Below are 26,190 nucleotides of genomic sequence, written 5' to 3'. Positions count from 1 at the left end.
TTCAACGCTTCCTGGAGGATTCTCATCCGCGAGCCATAAGAAATAGTCGGTGTGCAAGGGGCATCGGATTCTTGAAATCCGCTAATCGGGTTATCTCATTCCTTTCTTTTCGATTACAGTTGGACACATATCTCGATCGATGTTGTCGATTTGATTAGAAAATTCCTGTTTCCTCTAGATTTAGATCGATTCAGGATTAATATCTAAAACTTGTTATTGAAATCATTTTCTTTTGGACAACCTTTATTTAAATCTCATAGTGTTTTATGTGTGCTTGTTTATGCCCTAGATAGGAGGTAGAATCTACATTTGGTTGATTTTGTTTGAGAATCTACCATTCGTATGGCTGAATCACGCCCAACCATTATTTTTAAAGGGCAAGAGGAAATTCCAAGGCAACTCCTATGGATATGGAGAATCTCCCGTCTGGAGCGTTTGGACGAGAAAAGTACAAGTCTGGAGCCTCTAATACTGGGAGAACAGGTCAGGAAATCAAGGAGGGTGCCTCTCCAGTTGCAATCAAGAACCTCTCCAATTCCAAACTTAAACCGGATGTAGGTATGTCTTCAAATCCAAATCTAGCGTGAGATTCCATTTGGAAACAGGGGTTATCTATCTACCCAAATTTTGATACACCTAAAAACGACTATCAAATCATCATAGTTTGCTTTCATTTCACTATAAAAATAAAAATAAATTTTGTATTATTTTCATTATATACAAAAATAAAAATTATATATATATATATATATTAAATTATTAGCATTATATAACTTAATTTAAAAAAAATAAAAAAATTGAAATAATAATAAAAACTCATATAATATATATATATATATATATTTAATTTAAATATTTTAAAAACATTGATATATAATAATAATAATAATAATAATAATAATAAAATGTTAGGGTTGAAATTTTAAAATTTAAATAATAATAAGATATGAGGAAAGATATTTAAGAATATTAAATTAAGATTCTCAATGAACCTCAGGGAAAATGTGAGTAAAACAAATAACATAAAAATTTAAAAAGCCAAAAATAAATCTTAACAAATTATAAAAAACCAAGACAATTTTAAAAAAGTAAATCTTAACAAGAAAATTTCTAAAATTAAAAAGTAAATCTTACCGTAAATCTATAAACCCTATCTATAAGAGATGATGTTAAATCTTACAGAAATCTCTCTTCACCATATATATAGAAGTCTTCAAAGGCTCACTTGGCAACCAAATGTGGTCGACCGACGATCCAAGTTGAGCCTAGCAACTAAATGTCGACTTCGTCCACCGTGAAAATCGCCGAGGATCTAGTCGTCTTCCATGTCTATTCCTCTTCTCCAGCATCATTGTGTTAGGTTGAAGCAGGTTATTCATATGATCAAACTTGTTAATGACAATCACCTGAGAATCTTCACGTTCATATTAACATAATTGCTCTTCGGATTGGGTATATGGTCTCGGCGGTCGGTTCGATTGATGAATATGGTTCGGATTAAACTCGGGACTCTTGGATTTGGGAGTATTCACATCTATGGATCACTTTCGTCCCTTTTTGGATTTTGGTTCGTTCTCCTCTTCTCTTTTATGTTTGTATTATTTTCTATGCTTTTTTTCGTTAGTCTGTGTTTGATTGTCTTCAATTTTTTTGTTTATTTGTTGTTGTAAGTTTGACAAATGATGTTCCTTGAATACCCACGATCAAAATATTTTGTTTTTCAAAATCCTCAATTACTGATAATAATGATATGATACCCTAAAATTGAATCTGATTCTAGTACTGTTACCAATTCTAGTACTATTTTTCAAAAGAGAATATTAATTTGGTGGAAGCGAAGAGAGAGAACAGATATAAGAGGATAGTATTTGGGAGCAGATAGAACACTAACCAGGAAATATAATTTGTAATCCAGCATTATTGATATTTGAGAACACTAACCAGGAAATCTTAGAATGGTGGGTAGTGGAAAATCATTATTTATGTTCTCTGTTTTTCATGATATTAGAATCATTGATAATATATTTTTTTCATGTTGATCTCTTAGATATTCACGCAGGCTTAGGGAAATCTTCCTTAAACAAGACAAGACAATCTGAAGTATAATTCTGAAGAGCAATTTTTATCATTTTTGATAAATTCAATCTGAAGTACAATTCTTGTGGTCAAAGCAGGCTTAGAGAGATCTTCCTTATACAAGACAATTTTATCCAATTGTTAGATGAAGATGATGATGAGGAAGATGAAGAACTTGTGCCAACACTCATTCCTGATGTTGGTAAGTTTTTGCTTGCTAAAGCTGAATACATATGTTAAAATGGTCTTATCTTCTTATAATTTATTTTGTAATGATATACTTTACAACTAAAGTAAACGCTGCAAAACCCATTGTAACCAAGGCTAAAACTGTTGCCAAGCCTAAAACATCTTCCAAGCAAAAGGTGACCATTGTTGATCCAAAAAAGGATAGCTCTGATGACTCTATAAGGTAATTCATGTTTTATTGTTATTCACATAATGAAAAAACTTTGAAAGAGGTTCAAATAGCCTATCTAATATTTGATTGATTCGTGGTTGTTGATTTAGGATATGGAGGGTGATTCTGATGACTCAAATGATGATGAAGATGACTCTAATGATGAAGAGGAAACCTAACTCCCAAGAAGGTATCTTTTAATTTACTTTTTCTTTTCGGTTGCCAAATACTTTTTGTGGGTCTACTCTAATATTTTGACAATGTTTTCTATTGAAGCCTTTTAATGATAAGAAGAGAGTCAATGATTTAGCTTCAAAGACTCTATTCAAGCTAAGAACGTTAAGGCTGAAACCACCCCTCAAAAGAAAGGATGGCAAATTGGGTTTTCAAAAAATCACTTTTTTTCATTACATATGGACACAATTATAAACTGTTTTTGGATGATGCAAATATTATAAATTTCATATGGGAAAACGGTAGCTCATGTAGCTACTCCTCATCCCGTAAAGCAAGCGGGAAAAACTCAAGCAGGAAAAGGACAACAAAGCCCAAAATCTGATGCCAAAATCACTTACAAATCCTGCACCAAGTATGCTTACTTCTAAAAGAACATTTTATGTTTTTGAATTTGCTACTTCGTTTTAACTTTTTGCATTATAAAATCTATTTGTAGTACATTCACCTCCGACAGTGCTCTTCAATCTCATGCCCGGGCAAAGCATGACGCCAAGTAGATATATATTTTGCATGTGTTGCTGATGTTCTTGGAATGGAGCAGTTCTGCCCTTATTAACAAGCAATTCCCCCTACAAATTTCATAATACAAGATCAAATCAGAACTGTGTTGTATGTTGCTTATCCTACCTCTGATGATTTTGTCAAATACAAAAATGTGTGATCTTGTTCATATTTTTTTTATGAAATAATTAATGGCGCGGGATTGATGGCATTGGTCATGAGTACTAATATGATCCCAATTTAAAAATTGTATAGACAATCTTGCCTTTTAAATGGTTCAAATGCACACTACAATTAAAAAAGTTTATAGGCAAATATGCTCTTAAGTACACATTGTTATGCAGTTCTGATCTTATTGTTTAATGAATTGAAAGATGTAATATGTTACTTTAGATAGAAACATGAAGATGATGTGATTTCAATTCTGAACTTTTGATTAGAGTCAATATTGTACTACTTTCCTAGTACACTTACTATTTGAATCATTTTATTATTATTAAATAGGTCAATTTATGTATCTGAATTTCCATATCTAGTTATGTCTCTCAGTAAGTAAAATTTTCCGTCACTTCTATTTCCTATCTTAACGGATTATCTTCCATCTTTTAAACATATAATTGGGCATTTCCTTACTGAATTGACAAAACCAAGTTTCTCAGACCTTTCTGCAACAAATATAAGATATTATTCATGTATTTTTTTCCCTTGAAATATGAACCTAAGGCTCCTTGAGTAATATTTTGCGTCATATTGTTCTAATCGGTTGAACGATCTATGGTTCAATTTAAGAGTACTTTAATGATTTGTTCATATTCTAATTTTTTGTTTTTTTATTCATATTTTTCGATTTCAATTTGATGAAATACACTTTGGTCTATTTATAATTCAATAACATAATAACACTGTGGTTTGAACCAAATATTCCCAGGCGATGGAGATTAAAAAGAAGCTGACCAAAAAGCATTTCATACATCATGTCTTTGGGTATGAACATTTGGTAAAATTCATTATCCAAATTATTTTGTAGGTTATTGTCATTTTTGGAAACCATGATAATAAATGTATAATTTTCTTTGTTTTCCTTTCGGTTTATGAAATAATTGTTATTTTAATCTTGTATGGAGTTACTTTAGTATTTTAGTATACAAATTTGTGTTTTAGTTTAATTGTTTTTTAAATCTTTAAAACATTATTAAAAACTTGTAATATGTTAGTTAATGTTTTTTTATTTAATTATGATATTATTTTATGAGATAATATTATTGATATAATTTATATTTCATTTGATAAAAATGTCAATAATGATTATGAAATGTCTCTACCAGAAGCTTTATTGTTCCAAATAATTCGACGATCGATTCTTTTCTCTGATAAGTGATAGCAATGGTTTGGTCCCCGAAATATATACTTTCTCCTTACATATATCATCATGGATCAATTTATCATTTATGGAGATAGATTTATCTATATCAATTGCGGATTGAACAGTAAGAGAATCTCTTTTTCCGCTTTGATCAACAACGATGATTCGACTCAGATTATTACTTCCTTCAACTTTCAACTCTAATCCCTGATCTACTTTAAAGAAATGACTGGATCCAAAGAGTGATAATCCAATTGGATCGAGGGTAAGGTGTGTTTCTTGGAAGAACAAGGTACCATGGTTTGTGAGAAAAATGTAATTCTTTTAAAATATAATTATGTTGTCCAACCTATAGTTCTGTCTAAGTTTTATATTTTATAATGTCTATACCTTTTCTTTATTGGCAAGTTCATATGTAGGGGTCCTCATCCTGAGAGATTCTGTGAATTGGAATGAGAGACGTAAATATATCGAATATACATGGTCCATATTGTGTATACTTGATATAATTGTTTGAATAACATTATACAATATATTTTAATTACATGATATTATTAGAATTCTCATTCATTATATATGAGCGTTTATGAATTCAGGTAAGTTTTTTATTTATCATATATAAATTTATATTATCATATTTCTGTTTTAAATACATAATATATTTTTATGTATTATAGGTTTATTTTTTGGATGCATAATATAATTTTTTATTTTTAGATTTTAAAAATTATAAGAATTCAAATATATCAAATTTAAATGTTATTTTACATTTTTTTTATTTAATAATATTTAATTTAAATTTTAAATACATCAAAATTAATACTTTATTTAATTTTATTTTTAACATATAATTACTATTTTTTATACAAATTTATTTTCGCATTAAATTTTAATTTTGTATTAAAAATATTTTTATTAAATTTAAATTTGCATTTAACTTATAAAAAGTACATATTTTCTATTTAATCTAATATTATATAAATTTTCCATTTAACTTTTTTTTATTAAATTTAAATTTTCATTTAACATATTTTACATTAAATTTTATTTCTTTTTATACTTATATATTTCTTAAGAATATATTTTTTAAATACTCTTATTATTTTTATAAATAATTTTAAATTTTGAATTAAACTTATTTTTCTCATTAATTCATAAATAATTTTATTTTATTTTACATTATACATAATTTCCATTAAACTTATAAAAATTATAATTTTTTTAATTTAATCTAATATAATTTGATTTTTGTATTAAACTTATTTACATTAAATTTTAATTAGACTTAAATTTATTATTAATTCTTAAACAATTATATTTTACATGAAATTTATTTATTTAAATTTAAATATGCATTAAACTTATTAAAATTAAATTTTTCTATAAATATAAAATAATTTAAATTTAAATTTGTATTAAACTTTTTATTAAAAAATTTATATTCTAAAATAATTTAAATTTAAAATTTGCATTTAACTTATTAAAAAATATTTACATTATATTTTATTTAGTTTTTTACTTATACATTTTTTATATCAAGAATATTACTTGTTGCATTAAAATAATTTTAATTAAATTTAAATTTGTATTAATTTTTTTAAAACATATTTTGAATTAAACTTTATTTATTTTTTTACTTATATATTTTTTTAATAAGAATATTATTTAATTTTTAAAATATTTATAAATAATATTAAAATTTTAATTAAACTCATATTAATCATTAATTTATAAACACATTTTTATATTTTGTATTTAATACTTTTTCATTAAATTTAAATTTGCCATAAGATTATTAAAATTTTATTTTTTTCTATTTAATCTAATATAATTTAAATTTTGTATTAAACTTACTTTAATTAAATTATTAAATTTAAATTTAAATCAAGTTTATTAAAAAAATATTTTGTATTAAATTTTATTTAAATATTTACTTATATATTTCGTATATTAAGAATGTTATTTATTTTTTATATATTCTTATTATTTTTATAAATAATTTTGAAATAAAATTATATTTATCATTAAAACATAAACATACTATTCATATTTTGCATTAAACTTATAAAAATTATATTATTTTTATTTAATCTAATATAATTTAAATTTTCCAAAAATACTTATTTTTATTAAATTTAAATTTGTATTGAATCTATTAAACATATATTTTGCATTAATATTTTTTTATTTTTTTTATTTATATATTTATTATATTATGAATATTATTTTTTTTAAATATTTAAATTAAACTTATATTTATCACTAATTCATAAAACTTGAATATTTTGTATATTTTAATTAAATTTAAATTTAAATATAAGTATTAAATAACAAACATATTTGAGAAAAGAAATTAAAATTAAATTTAAATTTTACATTAGTATTATTCCTTTTTGTGCTTGATAATGAGAAAGATTGTCTTAATCTTTAAGAAATCTCTAAGAACATTGTGTAAGTAGAGATAAGAGGGATTTTTTGCATTACAATAATAGTGAGGATTCGAGAATGCACATACCACTTACTAGGTGAAGCGATTTAAATAAATTCAAGAAGCAATGATCTAGTTGGATCAATACCAAGATGAAGTGCGTTGTACGGAATGTCCGATTAAGAACTACTCATGAAGATCAAGGTAAGGTTTGTTGTCTAAAATTTTGAGTAAAGATTTGAAAAGAAATATAAAAAAAAGTATTTTTTTTAATTTGCAGGATTCTTTCAAATTTAGAGAGATTTCAACTGTGATAATGTCATCAAAGAATGTATTGGATTGAATTGACAGGTAACAGCTATTGATTTATTGTTTTTTCTATGAACCGTTACTTCTGATGGTAATTCTATAAAGCCATTATTGAACCTCTAAATTCATTATTTGGATCGGAACTTGGTCATCATCTTCTACATACTAGTACCCATGTCTCATCTCATCTTTCTGTCCAAGATCTTTTATCAATAAACTTTTCTGAAGTTATTTCTTGACATCCATGCCTTTGATTTTTAAGGATAAGAATTCCTTGAGAGTTTTTTGCACTGCTAATCAAAATAGACTAATAACCAGCACCAAACATTCTAGTTATTAGTTATATATCGAATGTTAATGGACTTTTTAACCACAATTGGATGGTAAACTCTCTATATGAAGGATTCTACATTCGCTCAGGTTATTTTCTATATGGTAAAGTAGACCTAATTATAATTTGAAATTTGTTATAAAGTTTTTTATTTTGTTTGAATTCGATAAATTGTTTTGATACATTTCTCACGATATTGTTTCACACTTTTGAATCTTAGTGTGATGAAAAATAACCTGTTTGTTTCTCGTTGTATTTCAAGACTACCCTTATTAGAAGGGTTTTAGTAAATTTTCTAAATCAATTTGTTAATAGAAGTCAAGATGGTGTTCCTTTTCATCCTTTGCATCTTCTAGTTTTAGGCTTGTCACAAGATGACAAACAACACAATATACGTGACTGTAACAACATGCATCATGGCTAGAAAATTCTTTGCCGATTAAAGAAAAGAATTTTTAATGTACAGGTTGCGATACATATTCTCTATGCAATCTAAAATTTGAAACTATTGAAACATTTCTTTTTAGTTTCTACTTTTAGCATACAAGGATAATGTGTCATGATCCTTCCAAACTATAGTTCTCTCTTGATTTTATATTTTACAATTTCTACGCATTTTCATTATTTACAAATTCATATGCAGTATGTTACTTATCAGGTAAGTTGATGGAGATGTTAGAGCTAGAGACCCTCACCTTTAGAGATTCTGTGAATTTAAGAGATATTAGAATAACACTTCAATTATTCAGAGTGTTGGTCCAAAGATAGCTAATAGTTGGGCTGACAAAAATTTTCAACAAAAAATAGATCATCTTGATCCAAATTTTTTGGCTGTCTTTGGAGAGGCAATATGGTGCTAGTGGTTGGACTTCTAAATTTGAGCGGGTAGAATAATATACTCAATTGAACTAAGTAAACTTAATTTTATTCTGTGATTCTCTCTACATATTTACAATGTTTTAATGATTTTAATTTTATCATCCTTTTGGACCTATTTCAAAAATACTGATTTTAATGTTTTAATGCGGAAAACGTGTAAAATATCATTACATTGACATGATTTTTTTTATAATCATACTATATTGAATGGTTGTAACTTGATGTATTTATTTAGTTTTTTTTTAATATACAACTATTGACACATTTATGTTTTGTATGTTAAATATGATTAATCTCAGATAATGAAAGCGAATCAAATGAGAGACGTAAATATATCGGATATTGCTGCCATGGAGCAGAGCTGCTTATTGGTCCATACATGTATAATAATTCTATTTATCTTTTTAATGTGTTTACTATATATAATTGTTTGAATAACACTATACAATTAATTGTAGGATATTATTAAAATTTTCATTCATTATATATCACCGTTTACACGAATTCAAGTAAGTTTTCGTTTCATCCTATTTAAATTTATATGATCATATTTCTATTTTAGATGCATACTTTGTTTTTATGCATTGTAGGTTTATTTTTAAAAACATGATATAATTTTTTTTTTATGCATTATTGATTTTAAAAATTATAAGAATTTAAATTTAAATAATCCCTGTTTAGTTTAGAAATAAATAAACTTATATATCATCCTTAATTTTAGTTTAACTTTATAAATATTAAAAATATTAATAAAATTTGTATTAAATTTATTAAATTCTTATTTTACATTTTTTCTATTTAATCGTATATAATTTAAATTTTAAATACATCAAATTTAAATCAAAACTATTACTTTATTTAATTTTATTTTTAACATATAATTATTATTTTTTATATAAAATTAAATTCTCATTAAATTTAGATTTTGTATTAAACATATTTTTATTAAATTTAAATTTGAATTTAACTTATATAAAATACATATTTCCTATTTAATCTAATACTATATCAATTTTGCATTTAACTTTTTTTATACAAGCATTTAAAATATTTTACAATAAGTTTTGTTTCGTTTTTATATTAATGTATTTCATAAGAATATATATTTTAAATAATCTTATTATTTTTCTAAATAATTTTGAATTAAACATACTTTTACTATTAATTCATAAACAAATTTTAATATTTTGCATTAAACATATTTTTCATTAACTTTATAAAAATGATATTTTTTTAATTTAATCTAATATAATTTAAATTTTCATTAAATTTATTTTCATTAAATTTAAATTTTCATTAAACCTATTTTAAACATATTTTGCCTTACATTTTATTTAGATTTACTTATATATTTCTTATATTAAAAATATTATTTATTTTTTAAATAATTTTATAATGTTTATAAATAATTTAAAATTTTGACTCAAATTTAAATTTATTATTAATTCATAAAAATATTTTATATATTACATTAAATGTATTTAATTAAATTTAAATTTCATTAAACTTATTAAAATTTAATTTTTTTAATAAATATTATATAATTTAAATTTGTAATAAATTTTTTATAATTTTATTTTTATATATAATATAATTTAAAATTAAAATATGCATTAAACTTATTAAAAAAATTCAATATATTTTATTTAGTTTTTTACCTATATATTTCATTTATTAAGAATATTACTTTTTTTTAAATATTCTTATAATGTTTATCAATAATTTTAAATTTTCAATTAAATTTATATTATAATTTTTTATTCATAAACAAATTTTTAAATTTTTATAAAATTAAAATTTGGATTAAATTTATTAAAAATGTTTTCTATTTTCATTATATTTAAGTATTACATTAAAATTATTTTTATAAAATTTAAATTTGTATTAATTTTTTTAAAGTATATTTTGTAATAAATTTAATTTAATTTTTACTTATTTATTTTTATATTAAGAGCATAATATAATTTTTAAAATATTTTTATAATATTTATAAATAATTTTAAAATTTTAATTAAACTCATATTCATTATTAATTCATAAACACATTTTAAAATTTTGCATTAAATGTATTTTCATTACATTTAAATTTACACTAAACTTATGAAAATATCATTTTTTTAATTAATTTAATATAATTTAAATTTTGTATTAAAATTACTTTTATTAAATTTATAGTTGGATAAAACTTATTAAAAAAATATTTTTTATTAAATAATATTTAGATTTTTACTTATATATAGAATATTATTTATTTTTTAAATATTCTTAATATTTTTATAAATAATTTTGAATCAAAATTATTAAATAATAAACAAACATTTATATTTTGAATTAAACTTTTAAAATTTATATTATTTCTATTTAATCTAATATAATTTAAATTTTCTAATAAACATTTTTTAATTTAATTTTAATTTGTATTAAATCTATTAAACACATATTTTGCATTAAAATTTATTTATTTTTTTACTTATATATTTCTTATATTATGAATATTATTTATTTTTTAAATATTCTTATTATATTTATAAATAATTTTAAATTAAACTTATATTTATATTAATTCATAAACAAACTTATATATTTTGCATATTTTATTAAATTTAAAATTTTCTATTAAATAAAAAACTAATATTTGAGAAAACAAATCAAAATTGGAAATCTCATAGAACATTGTGTAAGTGGAGATGGAGGAATTTTTCGCATTACAATAATAGTGAAGGTCTTGAGAATGCACATACCACGTATAAGGTGAAGTCCTTTAAATAAATTGAAGAAACAATGATCTAGTTAGATCAATAGTAAGGTGAAGTGTGTTGTCTGGAATGTCCGGTTACGAACTACTCATGAAGATCAAGGTAAGGTTTGTTGTCTAAAATTTTGAACAAAGATTTGAACATAAAGAGAAAAAGAAAATATAATTTTTATTAACTTGTAGGGTTCTTCCAAATTTAGAGAGATTTCAGTTGTGAAATTATCTTCAAAGAATGTATTGGATCGAATTGATAGGTAAAAAATATTGATTGATTGTTTTTTTAATGAACTTATCAACTATTACTTCTAATTGTAATTCTATAAAGCCATTAATGAACCTCTAAATTCATTATTTGAATCGGATCTTGGTCATCATCTTCTATCTACCATGTGTCATCTCATCTTATGTCTAAAATCTTTTGTCAATAAACTTTTCTAAAATTATTTTTTTACATCCATGTCTTTGATTTCCAGGGATCAGAATTCCTTGAGGGGTTTTTGTACTGCTGATAAAATAGACTAACAACCAACACCAAACATTCCAGTTATTGATTATTTATCGAATGTTAATGAACTTTTTAAACCACAATTGGATGTTAAACTCTCCATATGAAGGGTTCTGCATTTGCTCAAGTTATTTTTCTATAAGGTAAAATAGACCTATTTATAATTTGAAACTGATTTTTTGTTTGAATTTAATAAATTGTTTTGATACATTTCTCACGATATTATTTTACAAAAAAGTAAGTTGTTTGTTTCTCTTTGTGTTTTAGGACTGCTCTCATTCTTAAAGTGTTTTAGTAAATTTTCTACATCAATTTGTTAATTGTAGTCAAGATGGTATTCCTTTTCATCCTTTGCCTCTTCTAGTTTTAGGCTTGTCAGATGATGACAAACAACACAATATATGTGACCGTAACAACATGCGTCATGGGCTAGACACTTCTTTGCTGATAAAAGAAAATAATCTTTAATGCACAGGTTACACTCCATATTCTCTATGAAATCTAAATTTTGAAACAATTGATACATTTCTTTTTAGTTTCTACTTTTAGCATACAAGGATAATGTGTCATGGTCCATCCAAATTATAGTTCTGTCTTGGTTTTATATTTTACAATTTCTACGCATTTTCATTATTTAAAAATTTATATGTAGTATGTTACTTGTTAGGTAAAATTGATAGATATGTTAGAGCTAGAGGCCCTCACCTTGAGAGATTTCATGAATTAGAGGGATATTAGAATAACGCTCAAATTATTCAGAGAGTTGGTTATAAGATAGCTAATGGTTGGGCTGACAAATTTGTTTAACATAAAATAGATCATGTTGATACAAATTATTTGACTGTCTTTGGAGAGGCAATATGGTGATACTGGTTGGACTTCTTAATTTGAGCGGGTAGAACAATTTACTGAATTGAATTATGTAGTTTAACTTGGTTTTGTGATGCTCTCTACATATTTACAAAGTTTTAATGATTTTAATTTTATTAACTTTTTGGAACCTATTTCAAAAGCTAAAAAAAATCTAAATATAGAAAACGTGTAAAATAACTAGTGGAATGAACTAAAATGATATCTTTATTATTGCATTGCATCTACATGATATTTTTTATACTCACACTCTATTGAATTATTGAATTGTTGTAATTTGATTTTTTTTATTTAGTTCCTTTTTTTTAAATACAACTATTTTCACACTTTTATGTTTTGTATTTTATACAGGATTAATCTCAGATCATGAAAGTGAATCAAATGAGAAACGTAAATATATCGGATATTATTGTCATGGAGCAGAGCCACTTATTGGTCCATTCATGTATAATAATTATATTAATCTTTTTAATGTGTTACTGTATATAATTATTTGAATAACACTATATAATTAATTATAGGATATTATTAAATTCTTTGTTCATTATATATCAGCGTTTAACATTTATGAATTCAAGTAAGTTTTCTTTTTATTCTATTTAAATTTATATTATCATATTTCTATTCTAGATGCAGGCTTTGTTTTTATGTTAGATTTATTTATAAATGCATGATATAATTTTTGTTATGCATTATTGATTTTAAAAATTATAAGAATTCAAATTTAAATAATCCATGTTTAGTTTGAAAATAAATAAAGTTATATACCACATTAGTTTTAGTTTAACTTTGTAAATATTAAAAATATTAATAGAATTTGTATTAAGTTTATTAAAAAATTATTTTCTATTTAATCCTATATAATTCAAATTTTAAATACATTAAATTTATATCAACACTATTACTTTATTTAATTTTATTTTAACATATAATTATTATTTTTTATATAAAATTGTTTTCTCATTAAATATAATTTTACATTAAACATGTTTTTATTAAATTTGAATTTAACTTATATAAAATACATATTTTCTATTTAATCTAATACTATGAAGTGTTTGTTGGTAAAGTATAAATTTTGCATTTAACTTTTTTTTTATACAATTTAAATTTGTATTTAACATATTTTTTAGAATATATTTTTTTAAATAATCTTATTATTTTTATAAATAATTTTATATTTTGAATTAAACTTACTATAACTATTAATTCATAATTAAATTTTTATATTTTGATTTAAAACATATTTTTTATTAAACTTATAAAATATATATTTTTTCAATTAATCTAATATAATTTAAATTTGTATTTAACTTATTTTAATTAAATTTAAATTATCATCAAACCTATTTTAAACATATTTTGCATTACATTTTATTTAGATTTATTTATATATTTCATATATTAAAAATAATATTTATTTTTTAATTAATCTTATAATGTTTATAAATAATCTTATAATGTTTATAAATAATTTAAAGTTTTAACTTAAATTTATTATTAATTCATAAATAAATTTTATATTTTATATTAACTTTATTTAATTAAATTTAAATTTCATTAAACTTATTAAAATTAAATGTTTCTATAAATATAATATAATTTAAATTTAAAATATACATTAAACTTGTTAAAAAATTATTTTCATTATATTTTATTTATTGTTTTATTTATATATTTCTTATATTAAAAATATTACTTATTTTTTAAATATTCTTATAATGTTTATCAAAAATTTTAAAATTTCAATTAAACTTATATTATAATTTTAATTCATAATTTTTTTTTTATAGTTTAATTAAATTAAAATTTTGATTAAATGTTTTAAAATTATTATTCTTTTCTATTTTAATTAAGTTTAAATATTGAATTAAAATGATTTTTTATTAAATTTAAATTTGTATTCATTTTTTTAAAAATATTTTGTATTAAATTTTATTTAATTTTTTACTTATATATTTTTATATTAAGAATATATTATATTTTTTTAAATATTTATAAATAATTTATTTTTTTTTAATTAAACTCATATTAATTATTAAATCATCAACACATTTTTATATTTTATTTTAAATTTATTTTCACTAAATTTAAATTTTCATTAAATTATGAAAATTTCTTTTTTTTCTATTTAATCTAATATAATTTAAATTTTAAAATAACTTACTTTAATTAAATTTATATTTGGATAAAACTTATCAAAAAAATATTTTATATTCAATACTATTTAGAATTTTACTTATATATTTCTTATATTTAGAATATATATTTTTTTTAATATTCTTACTATTTTTATAAATAATTTTGAATTAAACTTATATATATCAATAAATCATAAAAAAACTTTTATATTTTGCATTAAATTTACAAAAATTATATTTATATTTATATTTCTATTTAATCTAATAATATTTATATTTTCCAATAAACTTATTTTTATTAAATTTAAATTTGTATTAAATCTGTTAAAGTTTATTTAGTTTTTTTTACTTATTTGTTTCTTATACTATGAATATAATTTATTTTTTAAATATTTTATTATGTTTATAAATAATTTAAAATTAAACTTATATTTATATTAATTCATAAAAAAAACTTATATAATTTTGCATATTTTTAAATTTTACATTAGTATTAAATAATAAACTAATATTTGAGAAAAGAAATCAGAATTAAAATATAGTTGCGTTGATAATGAGAAATATTCAAGACAATTAACATGAGATCTTTAGAAAATCTCCAAGAACATTATGTAAATAGAGGTAGGAAGAATTTTTCGCATTACGATAATAGTGAAGGTCCGAGAATGCACATACCACGTATTGGGTGAAGCGATTTAAATAAATCCAAGAAGAATTGATCTAGTTGGATCAATACCAAGGTGAAGTGTGTTGTCCGGAATGTCCGGTTACAAACTACTCATGAAGATCAAGGTAGGTTTGTTGTCTAAAATTTTGAGTAAAAAAATGTACATAAAGAGAAAAGAAAAAATAATTTTTTTTAATTTAAATGTTATTCCAAAGAGATTACGGTTGTGATAATGTCATCAAAGAATGTATTAGATCGATTGACAGGTAAAATTATTAATTGATTGTTTTTTCTATGAACTAATCAACTGTTACTTTTGATAGTAACTTCTACCAAGCCAATAATGATCCTCTAAATTACTTATTTGAATTTGAGTTTAGTCATCATCTTCTACCTACTAGTACCCATGTCTCATATCATCTTTCTGTCTAAGATCTTTTGTCAATAAACTTTTCTGAAGTTATTTCTTGACATCCATGCCTTTGATTTTTAAGGATCAGAAAACCTTGAGGAGTTTTTGCACTGCTGATCAAAATAGACTTACAACTAGCACCAAACATTTCAGTTATTGGTTATATATCGAATGTTAATAGATTTTTTATACCACAATTGGATGGTAAACTCTCCATTTGAAGGCTTCTAAATTCGCTCAAGTTATTTTCTATAAGGGAAAGTAGACCTAATTATAAATTAATTTTTTTTTTGAAGTTTCTGATTTTGTTTGAATTTGATCAATTGTTTTGATACATTTCTCATGATATTGTTTTACACTTTTGAATATTAGTGTGATGAAAAAGTAATTTGTTTATTTCTCGTTGTATTTTAGGACTGCCCTCATTCTCAAAGGGTTTTTAGTAAATTTTCTACATCAATTTATTAATAGTAGTCAAGATGGTGTTCCTTTTCATCCTTTGCCTCTTTTAATTTTAAGCTTGACACAAGATGACAAACAACACAATATACACAATATACGTAACAACATGCATCATGGGCTAGACACTTCTTTGCCGATAAAAATAAAATCTTGAATGCATAGGTTGCACTCTATATTCTCTATGCAATATAAAATTTGAAAACTATGGATACATTTCCTTTTAGTTACTACTTTTAGCATACAAGAATAATGTGTCATGGTCCTTCCAAACTATAATTCTGTCTTGGTTTTATATTTTACAATTTCTACTTATTTTTATTATTTGAAAATTCATATGCAGTATGTTACTTGTCAGGTAATATTGATGAAGATGTTAGATCTAGAGGCCTTCACCTTGAGATATTCCGTGAATTTGAGGGATAATGGAATAACTCTTAAATTATTCAGAGAGTTGGTCCTAATACAGCTAATGGTTGGGCTGACAAACTTTTTCAAAACTTAATAGATCCTGGTGATTCAAATTTTTTGTCTGTATTTGGAGAGGCAATATCGTGCTAGTGGTCGGACTTCTGAATTTAAGCGGGTAGAACAATTTGCTAAAATTAAATGATGTAAGCTTAAATTGGTTCTGTAATGCTCTACATATTTACAAAGTCTTAATGATTTTAATTTTATCATCCTTTTGGAACCAGTTTCAAAAGCACGATAAAAACTAAATGCAGAACACTTGTAAAACATCTAGTGAATTAACTAAAATAATCTCTATTATTGCATTGATATAATTTTTTTTATATTCAGACTCTATTGAATGATTGTAAGTTGATGTATTTATTTAGTTCCTTTTTTTCATATACAACTATTGATATTTTTATGTTTTGTATGTTAAACATGATTAATCTCAGATAATGAATGTGAATCAAATGAGAGACGTAAATATATCGGATATTGCTGCTATGGAGCAGGGTCGTTTGTTGGTACATACATGTATAATAATTCTATTTACATTTTTAATGTGTTTACTATATAATTGTTTGAATAACACTATATAATATATTTTAATTACAAGATATTATTATAATCCTCATTCATTATATATCAGTGTTTATTAATTCTATGTAAAAAAAATTTCACCTTATTTAAATTTATATTATCATATATTTCTATTAGAGATGCATGATATGTTTTTTTATGCATTATAGTTTTATTTTTAATTGATTGTTTTTTCTATGAACTAATCAACTGTTACTTTTTGATGGTAACTTCTACCAAGCCAATACTGATCCTCTAAATTACTTATTTGAATTTGAGCTTAGGCATCATCTTCTACCTACTAGTACCCATGTCTCATCTCATCTTTCTGTCTAAGATCTTTTATCAATAAATTTTTCTGAAGTTATTTCTTGACATCCATGCCTTTGATTTTTAGGGATCAGAATTCTTTGAGGGGTTTTTGCACTACCGATCAAAATAGACTGACAACTAGCACCAAACATTCCAGTTGTTGGTTATATATCGAATGTTAATAGATGTTTTATACCACAATTGGATGGTAAACTCTCCATTTGAAGGCTTCTGCATTCGCTCAAGTTATTTTCTATAAGGTAAAGTAGACCTAATTATAAATTGAAATTTGTTTTGAAGTTTCTAATTTTGTATGAATTTGATAAATTGTTTTGATACATTTCTCACGATATTGTTTTACACTTTTGAATATTAGTGTGATGAAAAAGTAATTTGTTTATTTCTCGTTGTGTTTTAGGACTGCCCTCATTCTCAAAGGGTTTTTAGTAAATTTTCTACATCAATTTATTAATAGTAGTCAAGATGGTGTTCCTTTTCATCCTTTGCCTCTTTTAATTTTAAGCTTGACACAAGATGACAAACAACACAATATACACAATATACATGACCGTAACAACATGCATCATGGGCTAGACACTTCTTTGCCGATAAAAATAAAATCTTGAATGCATAGGTTGCACTCTATATTCTCTATGCAATATAAAATTTGAAAACTATGGATACATTTCCTTTTAGTTACTACTTTTAGCATACAAGAATAATGTGTCATGGTCCTTCCAAACTATAATTTTGTCTTGGTTTTATATTTTACAATTTCTAATTATTTTTATTATTTGAAAATTCATATGCAGTATGTTACTTGTCAGGTAATATTGATGAAGATGTTAGAGCTAGAGGCCTTCACCTTGAGATATTCCGTGAATTTGAGGGATAATGGAATAACTCTTAAATTATTCAGAGAGTTGGTCCTAATGCAGCTAATGGTTGGGCTGACAAACTTTTTCAAAACTTAATAGATCCTGGTGATTCAAATTTTTTGTCTGTATTTGGAGAGGCAATATCGTGCTAGTGGTCGGACTTCTGAATTTAAGCGGGTAGAACAATTTGCTAAAATTAAATGATGTAAGCTTAAATTGGTTCTGTAATGCTCTACATATTTACAAAGTCTTAATGATTTTAATTTTATCATCCTTTTGGAACCTGTTTCAAAAGCACGATAAAAACTAAATGCAGAACACTTGTAAAACATCTAGTGAATTAACTAAAATAATCTCTATTATTGCATTGATACAATTTTTTTATATTCAGACTCTATTGAATGATTGTAAGTTGATGTATTTATTTAGTTCCTTTTTTTCATATACAACTATTGATATTTTTATGTTTTGTATGTTAAACATGATTAATCTCAGATAATGAATGTGAATCAAATGAGAGACGTAAATATATCGGATATTGCTGCTATGGAGCAGGGTCGTTTGTTGGTACATACATGTATAATAATTCTATTTACATTTTTAATGTGTTTACTATATAATTGTTTGAATAACACTATATAATATATTTTAATTACAAGATATTATTATAATCGTCATTCATTATATATCAGTGTTTATTAATTCATGTAAAAAAAATTTCACCTTATTTAAATTTATATTATCATATTTCTATTAGAGATGCATGATATGTTTTTTTATGCATTATAGTTTTATTTTTAATTCATTGTTTTTTCTATGAACTAATCAACTGTTACTTTTGATGGTAACTTCTACCAAGCCAATACTGATCCTCTAAATTACTTATTTGAATTTGAGCTTAGTCATCATCTTCTACCTACTAGTACCCATGTCTCATCTCATCTTTCTGTCTAAGATCTTTTGTCAATAAATTTTTCTGAAGTTATTTCTTGACATCCATGCCTTTGATTTTTAGGGATCAGAATTCCTTGAGGGGTTTTTGCACTACCGATCAAAATAGACTGACAACTAGCACCAAACATTCTAGTTGTTGGTTATATATCGAATGTTAATAGATGTTTTATACCACAATTGGATGGTAAACTCTCCATTTGAAGGCTTCTGCATTCGCTCAAGTTATTTTTCTATAAGGTAAAGTAGACCTAATTATAAATTGAAATTTGTTTTGAAGTTTCTAATTTAGTATGAATTTGATAAATTGTTTTGATACATTTCTCATGATATTGTTTTAAACTTTTGAATATTAGTGTGATGAAAAATTAATTTGTTTATTTCTCGTTGTGTTTTAGGACTACCCTCATTCTCAAAGGGTTTTTAGTAAATTTTCTACATCAATTTGTTAATAGTGGTCAAGATGGTGTTCCTTTTCATCATTTGCCTCTTTTAGTTTAGGCTTTTCACAAGATGACAAACAACACAATATACGTGACCGTAACAACATGCATCATGGGCTAGACACTTCTTTGCCGATAAAAAAATAATCTTTAATGCAAAAGTTGCGCACCATATTCTCTATGCAATATAAAATTTGAAACTATTGATACATTTCCTTTTAGTTACTAGATTTAGCATACAAGAATAATGAATAATGTGTCATGGTCCTTCCAAACTATAGTTCTGTCTTGGTATTATATTTTACAATTTCTACTTATTTTTATTATTTGAAAATTCATATGTAGTATGTTACTTGTCAGGTAAAATTGATGGAGATGTTAGAGCTAGAGGCCTTCTCCTTAAGATATTCCGTGAATTTGAGGGATAATGGAATAACTCTCAAATTATTTAGAGAGTTGGTTCTAATGAAGTTAATGGTTGGGCTGACAAATTTGTTCAACACTTAATAGATCTTGGTGATCCAAATTTTTTTCTGTCTTTGGAGAGGGTATATCGTGCTAGTGGTTGGACTTCTGAATTTAAGCGTGTAGAACAATTTACTGAAATTGAAAAAATTGAATGATGTAAGCTTAACTTGGTTCTGTAATGCTATCTACATATTTACAAAGTCTTAATGATTTTAATTTTATCATCTTTTTGGAACCTGTTTCAAAAGAACAATAAAAACTAAATCCGGAACAGTTGTAAAACATCTAGTGAATTAACTAAAATGATCTCTATTATTGCATTGATACAATTTTTTTATATTTAGACTCTATTGAATGATTGTAAGTTGATGTATTTATTTAGTTATTTTTTTAATATAGAAATACTTTTATGTTAAACAAGATTAATCTCAGATCATTAAGGTGAATCAAATAAGAGACGTAAATATATCGGATATTGCTGCCATGGAGCAGGGTCGTTTGTTGGTACATACATGTATAATAATTCTATTTACATTTTTAATGTGTTTACTATATAATTGTTTAAATAACACTGTATAATATATTTTAATTACAGGATATTATTAGAATCCTCATCCATTATATATCCGCGTTTATTAATTCAGGTAATTTTTTTTTTCATCCTATTTAAATTTATATTTTAATATTTCTATTTTAGAGGCATGATATGTTTTTTTTTATGCATTATAGTTTTATTTTTAGATGCATGTTATAATTTTTTTAATGCATTATTAAATTTAAAAATTATGAGAATTCAAATTTTAAAAATTCATATTTAATTTGAAAATAAATAAACTTATATGCTATCTTTAATTTTAGTTTAACTTTTTAAATGTTAAAAATATTAATAGAATTGTATTAGATTTATTAAAATACGTATTTTACATTTTTTAACATATAATTATTATCTTTTATATAAATTTATTTTCTCATTAAATTTAAATTTTTATTTAACTTATAAAAAATACATATTTTCTATTTAATCTAATATCATATTAATTTTGCATTTAACTTTTTTTTTATTAAATTTAAATTTGCATCTAAAATATTTTATATTAAATTTTATTTTATTTTATACCTATATATTACTTAAGAATATATTTGTTTTAGATATTCTTATTATTTTTATAAATAATTTTAAATTTTACATTAAACATATTTTCAATTAAACTTCCAAAAATTGTATTTTTTTCAATTTAATCTAATATAATTTAAATTTCATTAAACCTATTTTCATTAAATTGAAATTATCATTACACTTATTTAAAACATATTTTGCATTACTATTTACTTATATATTTCTTATAATACAAATAATATTTATTTTTTGTAAATAATATTATAATGTTTATAAATAATTTATAATTTTGACTTAAATTTAAATTTTGTATTATTTCATAAATAAATTTTACATTTTACTTTAAATGTATTGAATTAAATTAAACATATTAAAATTGATTTTTTTCTATAAATATAATATAATTTGAATTAAACTTTTTATAATCTTATTATTTTTATAATGTAATATAATTTAAATTTAAAATTTGTATTAAACTTATTAAAAATAAATTTTATATTATATTTTATTTAGTTTTTTAGTTATATATTTTATATATAAAAAATATTACTTTTTTTTAAAAATATTTCTATAATGCTTATCAATAATTTTAAATTTTTAATTAAACTTATATTATATTATTAATTCATACAAAAAAAAATATATATTTTATAAAATTAAAATTTTTAATAAATTTATTTAAAATATGTTTTTTTTTTTTTCAATTTAATCAAATGTGATTTAAATTTTCATTAAATTTAAATTTTACATTAAAATAATTTTTATTAAATTTAAATTTGTATTAATTGTTTTAAAACATATTTTGTATTAAATTTTATTTAGTTTTTTACTTATATATTTTATATTAAGAATATTATTTATTTTTTAAATATAATTATAATATTTATAAATAATTTAAAAAATTTTAATTAAACTATATTTTATCTTTAATTCATAAATATATTTTTAAATTTTGTTATAAATATATTTTTATTAAATTTATTAAAATTTGATTTTTTATATTTATTCTAATATAATTTAATTTTTTTATTAAACTTACATTTATTAAATTTAATTTTGGATAAAACTTATTAAATTCTATTTAAATTTTTACTTATATATTTTTTATATTAAGAATATTATTTAATTTTTAAATATTCTTACTATGTTTATAAATAATTTTTAATTAAATTTATATTTATCATTAAATCATGAACAAACTTCAAATTTTGTTTTAAATTTATAAAAATTGTATGATTTCTATTTAATATGATATAATTTAATTTTTCCAATAAACTTATTTTTATTAAATTTAAATATGTGTTAAATATATTAAAAACATATTTTTTAATAAAGTTTTTTTTAGCTTTTTTACTTTTATATATATATATATATATATTATGAACATTATTTATTTTTTTTAAATATTCTTATTATGTTTATAAATAATTTTAAATTAAACTTATATTTATCACTAATTCATAAACAAACATGTATATTTTGTATATTTCTATTAAATTTAAATTTTGAATTAGTATTAAATAACAAACCAATAATTGAGAAAATAGATTACGCTACCGGTTTGTGCTTAATGATGTGAAAGATTTAAGACAAAAATGGAGATCTTTAGAAAATCTCCAAGAACATGGTGAAACGATTTAAGAGCTTAGTGAAGTGTGTTGCCTGGAATATCTGGTTATGAACTAATCATGAAAGTCAATATAAGATTTGTTGTCATAAATTTTGAATAAAAGTTTGAACAGAAAGAGAAAATATAATTTTTTAAATTTACAAGTTATTTCAAATTTAAAGAGATTCTAGTTGTGATAATGTCATCAAAGAATGTATTGAATCGAATTGACAGGTAACACTTATTGATTAATTTTTTTTTCTATGAACTAATTAATTGTTACTTCTAATGGTAACTTCTACAAAGTAATTAATAATCCTCTAGATTCTTTATTTAAATTGGAGCTTGGTCATCATCTTCTACCTACTAGTACCCATGTCTCATCTCATCTTTTTGTCTATGATCTTTTGTCAATAAACTTTTCTTAAGTTATTTCTTGACATTTATGCCTTTGATTATTAGGGATCAGAATTTCTTAGGAGTTTTCGCTCTACTTATTAGAATAGAATGGCAACCAGCGCCAAACATTCATGTTATTGGCTATATATCAAATGTTAATGGACTTTTGAAACCACAATTGGATGGTAAATTCTCCATATGAAGGCTTCTGCATTCGCTCAAGTTATTATTTATATGGTAAAGTAGATATAATTATAATTTAAATTTTTTTTTCAAGTTTTTGATTTTGTTTGAATTTGACAAATTGATTTGTTAAATTTCTCACGATAGTGTTTTACACTTTTGAATATTAGTGTGATGAAAAAGTGAGTTGTTTGTTTCTCGTTAAGTTTTAGAACTACCCTCATTCAAAGGGTTCTAGTAAATTTTCTTTATCAATTTGTTAATAGCAGTCAAGTTGGTGTTCCTTTTCATCATTTGCCTTTTATTTTTTAGGCTTGTAACAAGGTGACAAATAACACAGTATACGTGACCGTAGAAACATGCATCATGGACTATACACTTATTTGTCGATAAAAGAAAATAATTAATTAATGCACAGGTTGCGATCCATATTCTTTATAAAATCTAAATTTTGAAACTATTGATACATTTACTTTTAGTTTCTACTTTTAGCATACAAGGATAATGTGTCATGATCCTTCCAAACTATAGTTCTATCTAGGTTTAATAATTTACAATTTCAATTCATTTTTATTATTTACAAATTAATATTTATTATGTTACTTGTTAGGTAAAATTGATGGAGATATTAGAGCTAGAGTTAGAGTACCTCACCTTAAGAGATTCCGTGAATTGGATGAATATTAGAATAACTATCAAATTATTCAGAGAGTTGGTCCAAAGGTAGCTAATGGTTAGACTGACAAATTTGTTCAACACAAAATAGATCATTGTGATCAAAATTTTGGAAAAGCAATATGGTGCTAGTGGCTGGATTTCTGAATTTGAGCTGGTAGAACAATATACTAAAATTGAATGATGTAAGAGTTATATGATGCTCTCTACATATTTACAAGGTTGTAATGATTTTAATTTTATCATCCTTTTGGAATCTATTTCAAAACCACAAGAAAATATAAATGCAGAAAATGTGTAAAACATCTAGTGGAATGAACTAAAATGATCTTTCTATTATTGCATTGACATTATTTTTTTATACTCATATTCTATTGAATGGTTGTAACTTGATGTATTTATTTAGTTCCTTTTTAATATACAATTGACACCTTTATGTTTTATATGTTAAACAGGATTAATCTCATATCATTAAGGTGAATCAAATTAGAGACGTAAATATATTAGATATTGCTGTCATGTAGTAGAGTCGCTTAATGTTGGTGATACATGTATATTAATTTTATTTTATCTTTTTAATGTGTTTACTATATATAATTATTTGAATAATATTATACAATATATTTTAATTACAGGATATTATTAGAATTTTTCTTCATTATATATTGTTTATGAGTTACGTAAGTTTTTTTCATCCTACTTAAATTTATATAATTATATTTTTATTTTATATACATGATATGTTTTTATGCATTGTATTATAATACTTCTATTTTAAATTCATGATATGTTTTTATGCATGATAGGTTTGTTTTTATATGCATGACAAAATTTATCTTTTTTTCGCATTATAAAATTTTAAAATTATAAGAATTCAATTTTAAATAATCCATGTTTAGTTTGAAAATAAATAAATTTATACCATTTCCTTAGTTTTAGTTTAACTTTGTAAATGTTAAAAATATTATTAGAATTTGTATTAGATTTATTAAAATCTTATTTTATATTTTTTTATTTAATCAAATATAATTTAAATTTTAAATAAATTTATTTTAAATCAGAACTTTTATTTTATTTCTAACATAATAATAATTATTTTTTATATAAATATATTTTCTTATTAAATTTAAATTTTACAACAAAAATATTTTTATTAAATTTAAATTTACATTCAACTTTGTATTAAATTTTATTACGATTTATACATATATATTTTTGAACTTAATATTATTTGGGACAACAACAAACGACTATACTCCATGGAAGCAATATTCGACATATTTATACCTCACATTTGGTGAATATGCCTCACATTTAATTCACCTTCATGATCTGAAATTGATCATGTTTAACATACAATACATAAATGTGTCAATAGTTATATATTCAAAAAAGAAACTAAATAAATACATCATGCTACAACCATTCAATAGAGTTGTGAGTAGAAAAAAAGTATGTCAATGCAATAACAGAGAGATTTTAGTTCATTCCACTAAATGTTTTTACACGCTTTCCATATTTAGATTTTCTCGTGCTTTTAAGGGAGATTTCAAAAGGATCATAAAATGAAAATCATTGAAACCTTGTAAATATATAGAGAGCAGCACAAAACCATGTTAAGCTTACATCAAGAAATTTCAATAAATTGTTTGACCCGCTCAAATTCAGAAGCTAAACCATTAGCACCATATTTCCTCTAAAATGAAAAAGTCAAAGAAATTGTATCACCCTGATCTATTCAACCATTAGCTGCGTTAGGGCTAACTCTATAAATAATTTGAGAGTTATTC

General features: G+C 22.6%; 1 protein-coding gene across 1 annotated transcript; it reads left to right on the top strand.

The window, feature by feature from the left end:
• The first annotated feature begins 410 nt into the window (after window positions 1-410).
• On the top strand, window positions 411-3,210 carry LOC124939118 (histone deacetylase HDT1-like). Its single transcript, XM_047479629.1, has 7 exons — window positions 411-558; window positions 2,048-2,100; window positions 2,152-2,278; window positions 2,371-2,488; window positions 2,587-2,666; window positions 2,957-3,065; window positions 3,150-3,210. The coding sequence occupies exons 1-7, from the start codon at window positions 411-413 to the stop codon at window positions 3,208-3,210; spliced, it is 696 nt and encodes a 231-aa protein (XP_047335585.1).
• Window positions 3,211-26,190: the final 22,980 nt, after the last annotated feature.

The sequence above is a fragment of the Impatiens glandulifera genome, chromosome 5 (assembly GCF_907164915.1).
Source record: "Impatiens glandulifera chromosome 5, dImpGla2.1, whole genome shotgun sequence".
Lineage (NCBI taxonomy): Eukaryota > Viridiplantae > Streptophyta > Magnoliopsida > Ericales > Balsaminaceae > Impatiens > Impatiens glandulifera.
This window is presented reverse-complemented; position numbering and strand designations above follow the sequence as displayed.

Excerpts from the sequence above, each read along its gene's own strand:
- LOC124939118 (XM_047479629.1), top strand. The coding sequence starts at position 411 with ATGGAGAATCTCCCGTCTGGAGCGTTTGGACGAGAAAAGTACAAGTCT. Across the intron at positions 559-2,047 it reads CAAACTTAAACCGGATGTAG|ATATTCACGCAGGCTTAGGG; the intron begins GTATGTCTTCAA and ends TTGATCTCTTAG. Across the intron at positions 2,101-2,151 it reads ACAAGACAAGACAATCTGAA|TACAATTCTTGTGGTCAAAG; the intron begins GTATAATTCTGA and ends TTCAATCTGAAG.